Source organism: Dryas octopetala, chromosome 9 (genome assembly GCF_963921425.1).
Source record: "Dryas octopetala chromosome 9, drDryOcto1.1, whole genome shotgun sequence".
Lineage (NCBI taxonomy): Eukaryota > Viridiplantae > Streptophyta > Magnoliopsida > Rosales > Rosaceae > Dryas > Dryas octopetala.
Window position 1 is genome coordinate 3,796,397 of NC_141374.1, and position 17,066 is coordinate 3,813,462.

Here is a 17,066-nt window from a genome sequence, read left to right on the forward strand (position 1 = left end):
GAAGCTTTCGGACTGAGTTTGACGACTTGTTTTCTGAGGGTCTTATTTCTGCTGTGGAGATTGGACTTGGAGCATCTGGGGAGCTTAAGTATCCTTCCTTTTCCGAAAGAATGGGATGGAGGTATCCTGGTATCGGTGAGTTTCAGGTATCTGTTAAAGCTAACCTGTGGTATCTATGTCTCTTTTTCAAGTTATTGTAAATCCGTATAGTGTTTCCTTGTCCATATATTCTGCAGCTTAACTTAGAGTCTCCTAGATTTGCAATGTTATTGCTTATCAGTCTGAAAATACTTTCTTTCTTCCTACCCTCCCTCTGTTTCCCTGGTTATATGTGATATAGTAGCAAATCATTAATAAACTTTGGGGCATTCATTTACCATATATCTCATTGATTCTTGAAAAAGGCTTGCTTCCTTCATGTTTTAGATTCTGCATTTCAATTGTTTTAAATAATATTGATCACTTCTTTGCAGTGCTACGATAGATATCTACAGCAAAGTCTTCGGAAGGCAGCTAAATTGCGTGGGCACTCATTCTGGGCTAGGGGACCTGATAATGCTGGTCAATACAATTCTCGGCCACATGAAACAGGATTCTTCTGTGAACGTGGTGATTATGATAGTTATTATGGGCGCTTTTTCCTTCATTGGTATGCCCAATCACTAATTGACCATGCAGATAATGTACTGTCTCTTGCAATCCTTGCCTTTGATGAAACAAAAATAATTGTCAAGGTATGTATCTGCTCTGCTTTTGGTGCTATGTTCTCTTCATTCCTTTTGGCTTAACAGAACCTTTATTTTTTGCTGGGTTTTCCCCTGTGACCATGATATGCTAACAAAGCTCTTGGATAGAAGGAATGGAAAGGAAAAGTAAGTGCGACCATTGGTTACCTTGTTTGGGTGTTTGATAGTGTGGTATAGAAAAGTTACAAAGGAATGTTCAGTCCCTTATAACCCCACCTTTGTGTTATAAGAGGAAAGGAAGGACTTTTGAAGGAAAGGAAAGAAGCTTTCATAAATTTTGTAAAATTTCTACTTCCACGAACTTCGGAGAAAACAGAATAAGTGGGATACATTGATAAAATCACTACAAAATACTTTTGTCTCCTTTCTTTCTTATTTGGACATCCAAAGAAAGGAAATGAAGGGTGTAGTCGTTTTGTTCCCATTACATTCCCTTTTTGATTACCACTTTCCTTTATATTCCATTCCCTTAGAAACTCCCAATCATACTGTAAGTGACACAATCCAAGTCCAAAAGAAAATCCATAATTTGGTGCTGGTATTTCAAATCTATAATATGGTTCTGTATTCATGGACAATGAATCTATCTGCTTTTCCTTTTCATATGTTTACGATCAGCAGGAACTGAAGCAAAAGGCAATGAAGAGTGGTATGTAAATGATACAACCGGAAATCTTACATTTGAACGATGTTGAGAAAAGTTGGTTTACGGTTGAACTGTTTGGTAATTATGATTTTTAAACTTTAGCTTCCGTGCAAACACACAGATGTTGTAGTCCTTGAACAACTTCCTTCATGGCTCATGCTGTTTGGATGATGTTAGGTATTTAGGATTCTGCCTATGCGTGAACATGTTGAGAATTTGTTGTAGAATTTGTTTTGATATTCATTTTAATACCAACATCCAACCTAAAACTGGTATTGAGATTTTTTATATTCAGCTTAGTTCCAACATCCAACCTAGAAAGGGTATAGAGTTTTGTTACATTGAGAAGTCCCAACATCAATGCTAGAAATGGTATTGAGGTTTGTCACATTTAAATTGTCTGACATTCAGTGGTATCATTCTCATGCACTAAATAACTAAGAACTGAACCAAGGAGATGTGCGGTCGTGATGTTTTCTTAAAGCGGTCCTATGATGGAATCTTTACACAATGAAACAATAATTACAAGATGCCAATGTGCAGGTTCCTGCAGTATATTGGTGGTACAAGACTGCCAGTCATGCAGCAGAGCTAACTTCTGGGTACTATAACCCTACAAACCAGGATGGGTACTCTCCAGTTTTTGAAGTTCTGAAGAAGCATTCAGTGACAGTGAAATTTGTTTGCTCAGGACTGCATATTTCTAGTCAGGATAATGATGAAGCACTGGCTGATCCAGAAGGTTTGAGTTGGCAGGTATTGGTCCTTGCTGCTGTCGTTTCTCCTTGGGCTATGTGGCTGTTTATAGTGTCAGTATTACTGTATTGTACTACTATTGCTAGTAGCTTTGATCAATGTTGAGTGAACCCTTGAGTTCTCTGGCCTTTGAAAGGCACACAACCCGATGTTACATGCTGGCATAGGCAGCTTTAAATGAAAGTAGTTCTGTCTACTTGAATTACTTGGATATGTTTATCTATGATCTATTTGAGTGATGCTAGATTCCCATTTGTTCCTACAGGTTTTAAATATAGCCTGGGATCGAGGATTAATGGTAGCTGGTGAAAATGCACTATCATGTTATGATAGAGAAGGGTGCATGAGAATAGTTGAGATGGTGAAGCCGAGAAATGATCCTGATCGCCACCACTTTTCATTCTTTGTATATCAGCAGCCATCTCCTCTAGTTCAAGGGACAATTTGCTTTTCAGAGTTGGATCTTTTCATCAAGTGCATGCATGGTAAGTATTCTCATTGAGCAATAAGATTTGGTAAAGTATTTAATTTGATGAGTGTTTGGACAGGCATGACATGAAGTTCCATTTTTCTTTTCTTTTATTTCTTTTTTCTTTCTTATTGTTTTCTTCTTCCTTCACGGTTGAAACAAAAATGTATTTAATACCTTTTGATTACATGGGAAGGGATCGAATCCTTGAACATATTCTAATCTAAGCCATTTTCCACCCACCCTCCCTCCCTCACCATTTTGCCCTAAAATAGTTATATTTAATGGTCAAAAGTAAATTCATTATAGCTCATTTAGAGGTGTCCTTTATAAAATTGTTCATATGAGCTTTCTCTTTTTGCTTGATTTTACATAATCTGCTAGTCCAGGAAGTCAATAGATGACTAGATGCTATGAGACTACAAGATGGTGCTCTTCCTAGCTACAGCTTTTCTTAGCACATGTTAATCATTTGACTTTAGCTTCTGCTGCTATTTGGCCTATATATATATAGTCTCTCACCTTTGTGTTAAATTTTAATGATGACAGTTGCCTGTTTAAAAATTTCATCAACAAAAAATTCAGCATTGTTCTTACAAGATTTTTCCAATTACGTTTTGTAGGTGAGATAGCTGAGGATCTAGTGTAGTGCTAGGCGGAGAATTCTCTACTTCATGGGAGAATGTTTAACAGAAGGATGGATCTCAACAGCTGGTGCTGGTATCATGCAAGGTAAAAAGAGACGATGAACAATGATGGTTCCAAATGGGGATAATAGCACCAACACAGGGTCCAAAAGTTTTTACAACAGTTGTCTTAGGTTTTAAAATTGGTGACAATGTAACTTCATTTTGTAATGTCATTGTGTCTTATAGAGCCAAGGCAGTTTCAGGGGGAAAAAAAAAAGTAGGCAGTTGGTAAATAGTCGTCCAAAGTCACATGTAAGGATTTTATGTTTACTAGTTCCTCTGGCTGTATATTAGTATTCAAAGTCTGATTTAGCTGAGTGAACAAAGTTGGTTTAGTATAACAGTAATGCTCAGGCCAAAATATATATGGCAGGGATTGGAATGTCATAATTTGACATTTATTAAACGATTAATTGTATTGAATCACAATGCTAAATTCTTCATTCAAAAAAAAAAAAAAAAAACAAAACAAAACGAAAAGAAAATGAACGAGAGAAGCCTGTTTTCACTCGAATAGATAAGAAATATAGGTTTTCACTCAAAACTGACAGAATAATCTTTTCGATATGGTTTGATAGATTTACAATGGGTTACTAAACTCAGTAACTCATTGTAATCAAAGGATCATAGAAAAAATGATCCAACTCTTAGAAGTTCACAAAACGAATTCTTACAATGGAAGAATCAAAGGATCATTGGAGAATTGGTGATGGTCGTTTGGTTAAGTTTTGGACTGATGTTTGGCTGGATATAGGTTCTTTAAAGGATCATGCTTTGCAACCTTTTTCTCAAAGTCAGCTTCAGGACTGGGTTGCTGATTTTCTGACTGAGGTTGTTGGAAATTGCAAGTATAAAAGCCTGGTATCTTTGTCCTATTTGCTTCTGGCATTGTAAGTCCTTGCTCCATTTATTTAGAGATTGCGATAAGAGTAATGTTGTTGGGACTTTCCTAACTGATCATATGAACTTGACCATATGAGGTGTCACTTAATCTATATATGTCATTTCCATTAACACTGCAATCAAGATTAACAGATCAACTAACACCTCATATGATCAACCCATCAACCCATATGGACCCATCAACCCATATGGTCAGTTGGGAAGGTCCCAACAGCATTATTCTTGTGATAATGCTAGTCTGTGTGGAAGGAGCTGGATCTTGATGCTATATTTTCTCAGCCTTTATCCCTTGATATGTGGGCTTGGATCAATGTTAATCTGAGAACTAGCAGGAGTCATAGGGCCATAGGGGTCTCCCTTGGAATATCTCTCTAGTACATTTGGAAATCCAAAGGCTGTTTTTGAGCCTAATTATACCTGGCCCCATATCTGTTCTGGTCTATTGCAGGCAGTAATTGAGTAGGAGACTACTACTAAGAATGAGCCCTTGCTGAGCAATAAGAAAGAAATTCAGTTATGTTGAGATTTCCAGCTCAATAGCCGGTTTAAACTAAATACTAATGGCTGTAAATGTGGCGAGGAAGGTGCCATTGGTATTGTGAGAATATGGAGTGTTATTCCACATTAAAAAATTATAACGTTACATAATAGCTTATAAGACTTTTGGACTACTCCTTTAATTGCTAATTAATTTTGAGATAAATATATAGATTTTTTTTATGAAATCAGCGGGCGCCAGATATGTAATGGTTTAGATTTTTGTTTGTAGGCCAACAAAAAAAAAACCATACTCTTGATTTTGCAACTATCATGGTCCCTCTCCAGTCTCCACTACATATCCCTGAAACCTAACAGCTACATGGATCCATCCACCCAGAAGAAAGCGAACTCATTGAAGAAATCAACAATTTGACCCATTTGCAAAGAGTGTTATCTTCATCCCGACACCATTATGGGGGAGTTCCTAATGCTAAGCCTTGGTCTGCTTCAAGGCCCTTGCTGCAGCGGAAGGGTTGTATCTTGTTGATGTAGCCTAATCCTTGGTCTGATTTCAAGGCACTCGATGATGCTGCATCAAGTAGGAATGGTAATTTTTGATACATTTGAGTTAACCATTACTTAGACATGAATACAGAGACGACATATATGACCCACTTACACGAACAATAAACGAATTGGGTTAGTGTTGATCAAGCATGAATAATCTAATTTTAACACAATAAACACGTTCAACTATAACATATGAAGGCAATTATTAATTTTTTTATTTTTTAATATTATTCCATGAGTTTGTAAAATTATAGATTTATTTTTTATTGTTTCTACTTTCTAGTATCATTATTAAATGAGATTAATATAATTTTGCTCCTCAGACTATTACACTTGTATCAGTTTGCTCCCCCGACTTCTAATTTGGAAAATTAAGAACTCTGACTTTTTCAATTTTGCCAATTGAAATTCTTGCGTCAATTTACACATTTTTTATCCAAATCTTTGAGGGCAAAATGGTCCCTTCCATTTAGATCTTATCATTTTTTCCTCATGCATCATTTTTCCTCTTTTATTTCTCGCTAAATTATGGTTGATCATCTCGACATTTTAGATGAAAAATGTATAAATTGACGGAATAACCTTAATTAGCAAAATTGAAAAAGTCAGGGTCCTTAATTTTCCAAATTAGAAGTCTGGGGAGCAAACTGATACATGTGTAAGAGTCTGAGGAGCAAAATGACATTAAATAGGTTTTATTTTATATAAACCAACTATTGGATAGTAGTATTTTTCTCTACAATATTAGATAGTTCTCAAGTTTGATTCCCAGCCTTATCCCTAAAAAAAAAAAAAAAATAGAATTTATTCTTATCAGTGAACGATAAGCAAAACAACACCATCAAACAGTGTGAAAAAAGCTAGATTTCTCAAGAAAAAAAAAAAAAACAGTGTGAAAAAGAAGGGATTGTCTTTTTATTTGGATGCTCGATCATTTTCTTTGGGACTTGATCACACTCTCTTGTTTGGTCTCTATATCAATATCAATGCAATTATTTTTCGCAATACAACGAAAAGAGTCTCTTCTGTGATGTTACGTTCATTTGTCCATGCATGGAGTTGATATGCATAATTGCATCAACTTCTGTTCATGAGCCATGATCAAGTAGAGTAAAAACTGAACACCACTGGCTCATTTAGATGTGAGGCTGTGAACAGCTTGCCATATGTCTTTAGCAATTATGCCAATTAATTTTGGGTCACATGATCGACTATATGACCCACTTGGTGTGATGTTACAACAGCCATGCTTATTCATTCTTTTAAGGGGCAGAGGGCCAGAGGCTCACTTGGGGACGAATTTCATTTAATTCCAGACAAGCTAATCCTAAGTTAGGACCTCTCTCTCTCTCTCTCTCTCTCTCTCTCTCTCTCTCTCTCTCTCTCTCTCCCATAAAGAGAGTTTTGTGTGCATGAAAACCGACTGCTGTGTCACATTAATTCAAACCCATCCATTGTCTCTACAATTTCATTTTCATATACTGATGGTGATGCTTGCTATCATGACTTTTATCCCTGCAATAATTGAAACAATAATGGCGGACTAAATTTTTTAAAGTTATAGATATACATAAATAAATGAAAATTTGAATAATGGCTGACTACAATATATTTTTCTTTCAAGTTATATATATACAAAAATAAGTAAATGAAAATTTAAGGAGGGTGTACTCAATCCATATTTTTAAGGGATTAATACCATTTTGCTCCCCCGACTATTACACTTGTATCAGTTTGCTCCCCAGACTTTTAATTTGGAAAATTAAGGACTCTGACTTTTTCAATTTTGCCAATTGAGGTTCTTTTGTCAATTTACACATTTTTTATCCAAATCTTTGAGGGCAAAATGGTCCCTTCCAATTAGATCTTATCATTTTTTCCTCATGCATCATTTTTCCTATTTTATTTCTTGCTAAATTTTGCTTGATCATCTCGACATTTTAGATGAAAAATGTATAAATTGACGGAATAACCTTAATTGGCAAAATTGAAAAAGTCAGGGTCCTTAATTTTCCAAATTAGAAGTCTGGGGAGCAAACTGATACATGTGTAATAGTCTGGGGAGCAAAATTACATTAATCCCTATTTTTAAAGACTTTTTTTAAGTGACAGACTTTCATAGACTTTCAGAATTATGATAGACTTTTAAAGAGTTTTATAGACTTTTATAGACTTTCATGAAGTTTTATTAAAAAACTTTCATAGACATTGATAGACTTTCAATGACTTTTTGATACAAATATCATTGTTAAATACTGTAAGATAATAGTATCCGTATATCACAAAGGGCAATGAAAACGCAATGAAATCAAACAGAAGAGCAATGAAAAAGTAGTGAAATCAAACAAAAAATGACAAGCTGATGAAAGAATAATCTCCAAGAAATCAAGATTGTTAAGATACCTACTAATATATTGAATGATCTAAAAATGGTCTTCAATATTTGTTGAAACTTACTATTCAATGTTACATGGATAATGTTAAATCCAGGTAACGTTGACGAAAACGAGTTTCCAAGTGTGAAGACAATTAAATTAAAAAATAAAATAATACATAATGAGAAATGCATATAAGTTTTAAAATTTGAAAGAAATAATGTTGTATTACTACTTAACATATAAGTCAAAATTTTAAATAATGTTGAACTAATCTCTTTATTATTATATCTAAGCGATAAATATAACTCAAGTCATCCTTGAAACTCTCAACGTAAACATACAAAAAATAAAAGGGTGGAACAGTATATTATAATTGACATGTTGTAAACCCATAAAACTAACTTCTGGAGCACTGAAGTCTGGAGTTAGAACCGTATATGACAGGTTTATTTATATGTAATGGCATAGTGATAGGACACTATAAGGAATAGGTGTATCAATGTTAGAAAGGACATACACGTGCGAATGCAATGCTAAAGGAGGCGGAGAGAGAAAAGGGAAGCCTTTTCTCAAAAGTCTTTCAAAGTCTTGGGGGGGAATGGAAGAAAAATAAGAAGATTTGGTATGTATACTTTAATGCCAACAGTCTTTCAAAGTCTATGAATTTGAGAAATCTGTGAAAGTCATTGACATTTTGAGTACCGTATGACTTTTATAGACTTTTAAAAAGTCTTGATTGAGTACCCCCTGATTTTTATAAACTTTTTAAAAGTGTATAAAAGTCTTGATTAATTGAGTACCTTCTGACTTTATAATTTAACAAAAGTCTTTAAAAGTCTTGATTGAGTACACCCCCCTAAATTGAATACAAAACTTTTTCTTGTTAAAACAATAATAGTTAATGAGACACAAGTAGTTCGGGGCAAAAAATTATGTATAAAACGATATATATTTTTTTTTGCAATCGATCGATCAACTGGTCTACGGATCTATCGATTGGTACTCGAATCGATCAAATTTGTAGTATTTTTATATTGTTGTAATTGCCCCATAGTCACATTTGTGGCAGTTAATGGCATTAGAGTTCAAAAACAAAATGTTGTGGCAAATGCTCTTGCTAGTTTTAGCCTTTCTTTTTACTTGGTGTGCATGTTGTTGTGGAGTCTCCTGCTTCAATTTTAGGTTTTTTATTGGATGATGTTCTTAGTGTTTCTAGACCCGATGTAATTATTTTGCTTGAGCATTCGGTCCTCTCCATACCAAAAAAATATCCAAACAATGTGAAAAAAAAAAAAAACAAATAAAATAAGTTAAGTTGTGGTTGTGGTTGTTGACTCAGTAAAAAAAAAAAAAAAGACTACCAACAAGAGAGTGGCGATGGATATCACATAAGCTATTTTTGCACAATATACGATACAGATCTTGCCAATGCTAGTAAGAGAATGATATTGGATGGTCGTAAGATCAAGAATGATGTTGGGGTACTAACTTGAAATAAGGTGTATATTTGAGGTATTTACCTGTAATTTGCTATTTGTTTTTCTATGCTAATGCGATGCTTTACCTAGAGGGAGAACAAACTCGGAATTTTGGGGTAAATAATTTTATGGCATGAATTTTAGGCATTTCATAGAAATATCCTTAAAAAAATCCCTATTTCCAGTAGCAGGCACAACAATTATAATTTTTTAATGAGAATAATAAGAAAAAAAAAATTGAAGGAGAAGATAAATTGGAGAACATAGCTAGCATTTTAATATATACAATTCCCTTTTATTGAGGGATCGTTTAAATAATTTTATTTAAGAAATCTCTCGTAGGATCCATTTCATATAGTATTTCAACGATCCGAATCGTTTATTTTTTAAGTCTCTATTCAAAAATCATCTTTACAAAAAATTAATCAAATTGAAAACCATTAAACTATCTAACTTTGATCAAATAAATAGACAAACAAAATATTTTCAATAAACACTTAAAATGATGACCATTCAATCAAATTGAGAACTGATTTCTGATTTAACAAATATTTTGTAAGGATAATCCTTTAATAGAGACCTATAATGTAAACAGTTCTGATTATCAAAATACAATGTGCAGTGGGCCCCACAAGAGATCCATTATTTATCCTTAAATGAGAGATCCTTTAATACAAGAGATATATATATACAGGCCACCCTTCCATTGAGGGATCCCTCATTTAAGGTTAAATAAAGGATCTCCTTTGGGACCCACTCCACATTGTATTTTTTATGATCGTAACCATCTACATTTTAGGTCTCCGTTGAAGGATCATCCTTACAAAAAATTAGCTAAATCGGAAACCATTTACCAATTTGATTAAATGGTCATCATTTCAAGTATTTATCGAAAATATTTTGTTCGTCTATTTATTTGATTAAAGTTAGATGACTTAATGGTTTCTGATTTGTCTGATTTTTTGCAAGGATTATCTTTGAATATAGACCTAAAAATAGACAGTTTGAATCGTTAAAATACTATATGAAATGAGTTCCACGAGAGATTTCTGATAAAATTATTTGAGAGATCTTTCAATGAAAGGGGTTTGTATGTATATATATATATATATATATACACACGCGTTAAAATTCCCTACCATGATTACCAAGAACTGTGAAGTCCAAATCTTGGATCAAATGCCATAACCAATTTAGCTAGCTAGAATATATGTCACTAAACTATATAAGGACAATGCTTGGGTCACCCTCTGGGGGTACCCCAAGGTCACCTCACCCCCTAAATTTCGATTTCGACAATGCCAATGTATGATCGGAACTATTCACTTTTTAGATAACCTATTAAAGATCATTTATACAAAAATCAAATCAATCAGAAATCATTTGGTTATATAACTGTTGTCAATTAAGTAGAAAAAATCGATAATTTTCTGATTAAAAAGTGATTTTTTGACTAAACTGTTGATTTTTTCGATTTAATCAACAACAGTTATATAACAAAACGATTTTCAATTGAGTTGATTTTTTACATACATGATCTATAATAAGTTATCTAAAAATTAAACAATTTTGATCATGCGTCGATATGATCAAAATTGTAATTTTAAGAGGTGGGGTGATCTTGAGGTAGCCTAGGGGATGACCCAAGTACTCTCCTACTTATAATATCTCTCTTCTATCGTTTGAGAAAAAGAAGTACAAAATAGAGACATAAAGTAAAAAAGAAAAACAAATAAAAAGGAAAGATGAAAAATTCCACCACTATATGGTGCTACGCGTATTTATTATTAGATTAAAATGATTGTTGGTTCAAAATACAACCTCATTGAGACATTGTCAATTTGTCATTGGGTGACAGCAATTTGGAATGTGGAGTGGCCGAGTGGGTCCAATTTGTCATTTCCATGAGACTTGAGTGATGTGCGAATGTGCGATCTATCATATTCATTCATTCATCTTTGCCTTGTTGGGCTTTAATGAATCACCTTTGACCAAAAATAAAATCATATTCATTCATTCATTATTCATCATTCATCATTCATTCATGTGCTTAATTCGTGAACACACTTAGGATTGTCGATTGGATAAATATTCCGCACCAACAAAATACTAATCACCACGACTATTATATATGTTAAGGGCTCGTTTGGTACATCATACTATATTGATTAATTTTTATCGGATAGTATTAATCTATTTCGGAAAATACTGACTGTTTATCTAAAATATTATCAGACATTTAGTATTGTTCCGGATAAACTAATTGTTTATCTAAAATATTATCAGACATTTTGTATTGTTTCGGATAAACAGTCTGACTAAGTTATACTGTGTTTGGTGATCTGTCGAATAGCAGTATATCAGATTATTTTTTTAAATTTTTTGATAACTTAGTGGAAATTGAAATTCATATGAAACAAATTATTTTTAGCAAAATTCATAGTCACCAATTTTTAATGGCGCTATGATTTTCCTACTCAATCCTCTCCTTAACAACACTCTAATTTTCCTGCACAATCTAATTTACAGAAAAGCCAATAACTTCAAAGAAATACAAAATGGTAACTATGGTGACCATTAATGCAAAATCGTTCACATAAAGTGTTTCTTTTTTTTTTTTTTGTCAATCTTCCTCTCCTTTACAACACACAATCTTGTTTGCTTGTTTGTCTTCATTAAAGCACAAATCTGAAAATCACAGTAGATCGAAAGAAGACTTACAATAGTTGAGGCTTCCTTTTTCACAGTGGCTGTTGATTTTCTTTCAAGAGAGAGAATGAATATTGAAAGTTTAATTTAGGTGATCTGTTCACTTAATAAACTTGATTAATTTCACTTTCAGTGATCGGACCCCAATTTTTGGTTTATGTGATCACTCAGGAACTAGTCAAAAAAACACAACTCAGACGGTTCAGTAACGAAAATATGAAACTCCAGATTGACTTCTAAAAACCAAAAATCACTTCTGTAAACAACACAAATCAAACACACCAAGGATCAAGTGACATCCTATACACTCAGAGGACCCATCACAGTAGGCATCCCAGTGTTATCCACAACTACAGTGGTGTGTGATTAACTAGACAGTTATATAAGGCATATATCAATTTCAAGCATATAGCTACAGTACCGATTTGTGTTTAAAAGTTGAGTGAGTCAGTAAGCATAACAACACAAACAAGGAAGACAAATGCACACAAGATGTTCACCCAGAAAAACCACAAAGGGTAAAAACTGGGGGTCTATCCAGCTGACCAAGCAATCCACTAAATAAGAAGTTCAATACAAAGGGAGCACACAGCACACAAGCTCAATCACTAAGTCCTAGACTAAGTGGCAGCTTTCTTACCCCTTTGTGCAACTTCCATAAGCAAGGCAATCGGTCATTCATGAAGAAGGCAGCTCCACTCCAAGCTCATCAACCCATGGCACCAATTCGCACCAAGCCAAGTAGATTCATCAATGCATGAACATGATATACCAATGTAGGATTCTTAAAAAAAAGATCAACCTTCTCAAGCTAGAGGCATGAAAAGGTTGATATTGAATCCTTCAACTAAAATCTAAAATGAATGTGTTTGAAGAATGTATGAAAAGACTTAAACACTCAAACCCATTTAGAATTTTAGATGAAACAAAACAAGTTCAAAAAATCTTTTTGATTTTTCAAGAATTAAAGACCATTTTCTGAAAATGTTAAAGATGAGCACTTCACCTGAGAAATACTCAGGCATAAGACACGAAAATACCCACACAAAATGCTCATACACCCACACGAAAAGATCTGAACGGAATGCTCCATATACCCGTACACACCCACGCAACTTTCATGTTTGCCCGAGCCACGTGGAAGCCAATCAATGGCTGTCCACAAGAGACGAATGAGGGGCATATTCTCTTTGTCCTAGAGGGGTATCCTAGTATTACTAAGGATAGGAATGAGGAGCTGTAAAAAAGAATTTTGCTTTATTTTGCAAAAATCAGAAATGGGGAAGATGATGAATAGTGCTGATGTGTGAAGGTGTGTGGCGTGAATGGCAAAGAAGCAATCAGATCTGATTGAAACAGTAGGGGAACCAAGCCATGTGCAATGCACATGCATGTTTAGTAAAAAAACAGAACATGGGCTTTCAATGAAATGGGCTGTAAAAGTAAAATCCGAAATGGACCCACTGTAGTGACTGTGACTTAAGTATCAGCCACTGTACGTGAAAAACATTGTTCTTTATGATCAGTGAATGACTAGTCAAATAGACAAAAAACTGTTATTTTCATAAAATGAATGAAGTGCAGTATACCTTGAGTCTTTGTTCATTCTTGACTTCTTCAATACAGCTGAACTTGTCCTTAATCTAGCCTAGAGCTTGTGAGTGATTAAATAAAAATAAATACAATTGTTTTGACAAGGAAAATAGCCAATATAACAAATCCTAGAAACTAACAATCTCCCCCTTTGGCTTTCCTTGACAAAACATCAACCCATTTACCTCACAAGACTCTCAACACTCAGCCCAACACTATGTTATAATGTACCTGCAAGAAGAAGTACTTGCACAACACAAAATATGATAGTATGCAGTTTAAACACAGCAAGCAATGTAGATTAAACAAATACATTCTCCCCCTTTTTGTCATGGAAAGACAAAAGGACATACATAAAAAGAAAAGTTCAGTTCAAAAGCACAGAAAGTTGGAGAGATATTCAAGAGAAAAATACATGCTGAAAGAGTAAATTCCATAAAAGTCTGACTCCCCCTAAATTTGAACTCCCCCTAGGACTGATAACCGGCAGCAGCAGTAGCAGCGTCTTTGTACCGGGCTTGCAGAATATAGACATATAATATGAGGGGCAGCTAGAGAAGAAAATAGGCATGCAAAAAAGATTGAAATGCCCTTCAATGAACAGTAACCCAAAGAGCTGAATGGTCGTGTTAAAATGACTGTATGTGACGTCTGCAGACCAGTCAAAATGGACAAAGTTCGTACAGAACAGAACTGGGACATAAAACAGCCATGTGGTTTGACAAAGAGATAGAGGAATCCTGGAAGAGTTGGAAGCAATGACACATAAGGAATAAATCTATGAGTTAGATGTGATTCAGGAATTTTATTTTGACAAAAACAAAAAACAATTGAAATGCATTAACCACCAATGTCAACACTCTAATAGATATGGAAAATGAAGATTGCAAATTTTGTGCAAGAAAATAAGCATATTTGGGATATAGGGAGGTCAATGCTAGCATTCAAGACTTGTTCTAGATGGAAAAACAATGTCAAAGACACCCAAAGAGGTTAAATAAGTTTCATCCACAACAAGAGATTAGAATTTAACCATTCAAGAGAATTTCTAATTTGGGAACAAATCTTGAAAGCAAAGTTTTTCAACTCATGACAATGACTATGAGAAAATTATTTTCATTTGTTTTGTTTAGGCACATCCCAAGTTAAGTGCAATGATTTGGTCCAATTTTGCGACTCTTTACCCTAGAACACCATAAAAACACCTTATTTCTCCCTAGGGCCGTGACTTCTTTGGTCACACTTTTTTTTTTTTTTTGTTATTTTTGTATGGTGCACATTTGTTCAAATGAGGAAAGTTTAGCTAAAGATGGGTCACAAAGGAAAAATTATATTGAAAGGCTAAATTGCATCCTCAAACAAATTGTCTTTGAAAAGCATTTAACAAATTTGATTGATTATGACAAAGTGTTAAATAAAAAAGTCTCAAGGCTAACATTTGACAAGAAGGAGGGATTATGCTTATTGACATGACTCATGTTATGCAAGAACCTTTTTGAATATCAAAGAGAGTGTGACAAATAATGTTAAGACCTTTCAAAGTGGTTATTTTCTTTAAAAGAAAAACTACTTAACCAAATAAAAGAAACTTAAACAATGAAGCACATTTAACTACAAGGAATTATGCATGTGTACAAATGCCAATTGACTTCCGAAGACTAATGTGCTTTGGATTCTCTAGAGCTTTTGTAAAGATGTTTGCAAGTTGTTGTTCGGAAGGAACAAAAGTCAAAGTAAGAGTTCCACTCTCCACAAGATCTCGAATGAAATGATGTCTTATGTCAATATGCTTGGTTCTAGTATGTTGCACCGGGTTCTTGGAGATATCTATAGCACTCATGTTATCACAATAGATGAGAAAAGTTTTCTCATCAATTCCATAATCGGCTAACATTTGTCTCATCCAAATGAGTTGTGTACAACAACTCCCTGCTGCTATGTATTCAGCTTCAGCAGTCGACAAAGAGACAGAATTCTGCTTCTTGCTATGCCAAGATACTAAGTTATTCCCAACATAGAAAGCACCACCCGAGGTGCTCTTCAAATCATCACTACACCCAGCCCAATCGGAGTCACTAAATCCAACCAATTTAGTGTTGGTATCATGGGTATACCACAACCCATAGTCAAGAGTCTCACTTACATATTTGATGATCCTTTTTGTTGCAAACAAATGAGATTCTTTGGGATCACTTTGGAACCTATCACACACTCCTACCGCAAACGATATGTCCGGTCTACTAGCTGTGAGGTAGAGGAGACTTCCTATCATGCTTCTATACAAGGTTTGGTCCACTTGCTTACCACTTGGATCCCTATGAAGTTTGGAGCTTTTACTCATTGGAGTAGTAGCCACTTTGGAAGACTCAAGCCCAAACTTTTTGACCAAATTTCTAGCATACTTAGATTGGGAGATAAATATCTCACTATCTACTTGCTTAACTTGCAGCCCTAAAAAGAAATTCATTTCACCAACTAGACTCATTTCAAATTCACTAGACATTACATCAATGAATCTCTTAACATGAAAATCTGAAGTTGAACCAAAGACAATATCATCCACATAAACTTGAGCAATCAAGACATCATTTTTCAACCTTTTTACAAATAGGGTCTTGTCAACCGACCCTCTTTGATACCCATTGGACAACAAGTGATGAGAGAGTCTCTCATACCAAGCTCTTGGAGCTTGCTTCAGCCCATACAAGGCTTTCCTCAATTTATAAACACCATCTCTCATGTGAGGATCCTCAAAACCTTTTGGTTGTTCTACAAAAACTTCCTCATTCAAGTAACCATTTAAAAACGCTGTTTTAACATCCATTTGATACAATTTGAACCTAAGATGACATGCAATGGCACAAAGCAACCTAACGGACTCAAGTCTAGCAACGGGTGCAAAAGTCTCATCAAAATCAATACCCTCTAATTGAGAGTACCCTTGAGCAACAAGCCTAGCCTTGTTTCTAACTACATTCCCAAATTCATCAGATTTATTTTTGAATATCCATTTGGTTCCAATGACATTTGTGTTGGCTGATCTTTCTACAAGAGTCCACACTTGGTTTCTCTCAAATTGGTTTAATTCCTCATGCATTGCACTCACCCATTCCTCATGATTGAGTGCTTCTTTGACATTTTTAGGTTCAACAATGGACACATAGCACACATGAGCAAGTTCATTTGCCATTTGTTTTCTAGTCCTAACTGGCTGGTCTAAAGAACCTAGAATTACATCTTCACCATGGTTACACCTCACCCATCTTGGTTTTTCAGATCTGTCACTCAAGGTTTTGTCATTTTGTTCGCTCTCTGACTTATCTAACTCAACAATTTTTGAGTCATCAGTAGGTTCATCACTGCCTGACTTGGACTCTTCTTTAACCAAATTATCCTCTTTAGGATCAGATTGTGGGAACAATCCATCCTTATCTGCAGCCATTTCAATAGATGCATCATGATCATCTATTTTCACATTTATGGATTCCAACATAGAATTTGTTCGCAAATTGAAGACTCTAAAAGCTCTACTGTTGGATGAATAGCCTAAAAACAGACCCTCATCACTCTTAGAATCAAATTTCCCTAAATGTTCTCTATCCCTAAGGATGTAACATGCGCTCCCAAACACTCTAAAGTGTGTAACCTT

General features: G+C 34.7%; 1 protein-coding gene across 1 annotated transcript in view; it reads left to right on the top strand.

Moving 5' to 3' along the window:
• BMY2 (beta-amylase 2) overlaps positions 1-3,712 on the top strand; it is a 5,545-nt gene extending 1,833 nt beyond the window's left edge. The window contains exons 4-8 of the mRNA XM_086228181.1: positions 5-146; positions 474-734; positions 1,936-2,148; positions 2,414-2,633; positions 3,241-3,712. Of these exons, the coding sequence (XP_086084307.1) occupies positions 5-146; positions 474-734; positions 1,936-2,148; positions 2,414-2,633; positions 3,241-3,266 (862 nt within the window). The 3' untranslated portion in view covers positions 3,267-3,712. The remainder of the gene's footprint in view (positions 1-4; positions 147-473; positions 735-1,935; positions 2,149-2,413; positions 2,634-3,240) is intronic.
• Positions 3,713-17,066: the final 13,354 nt, after the last annotated feature.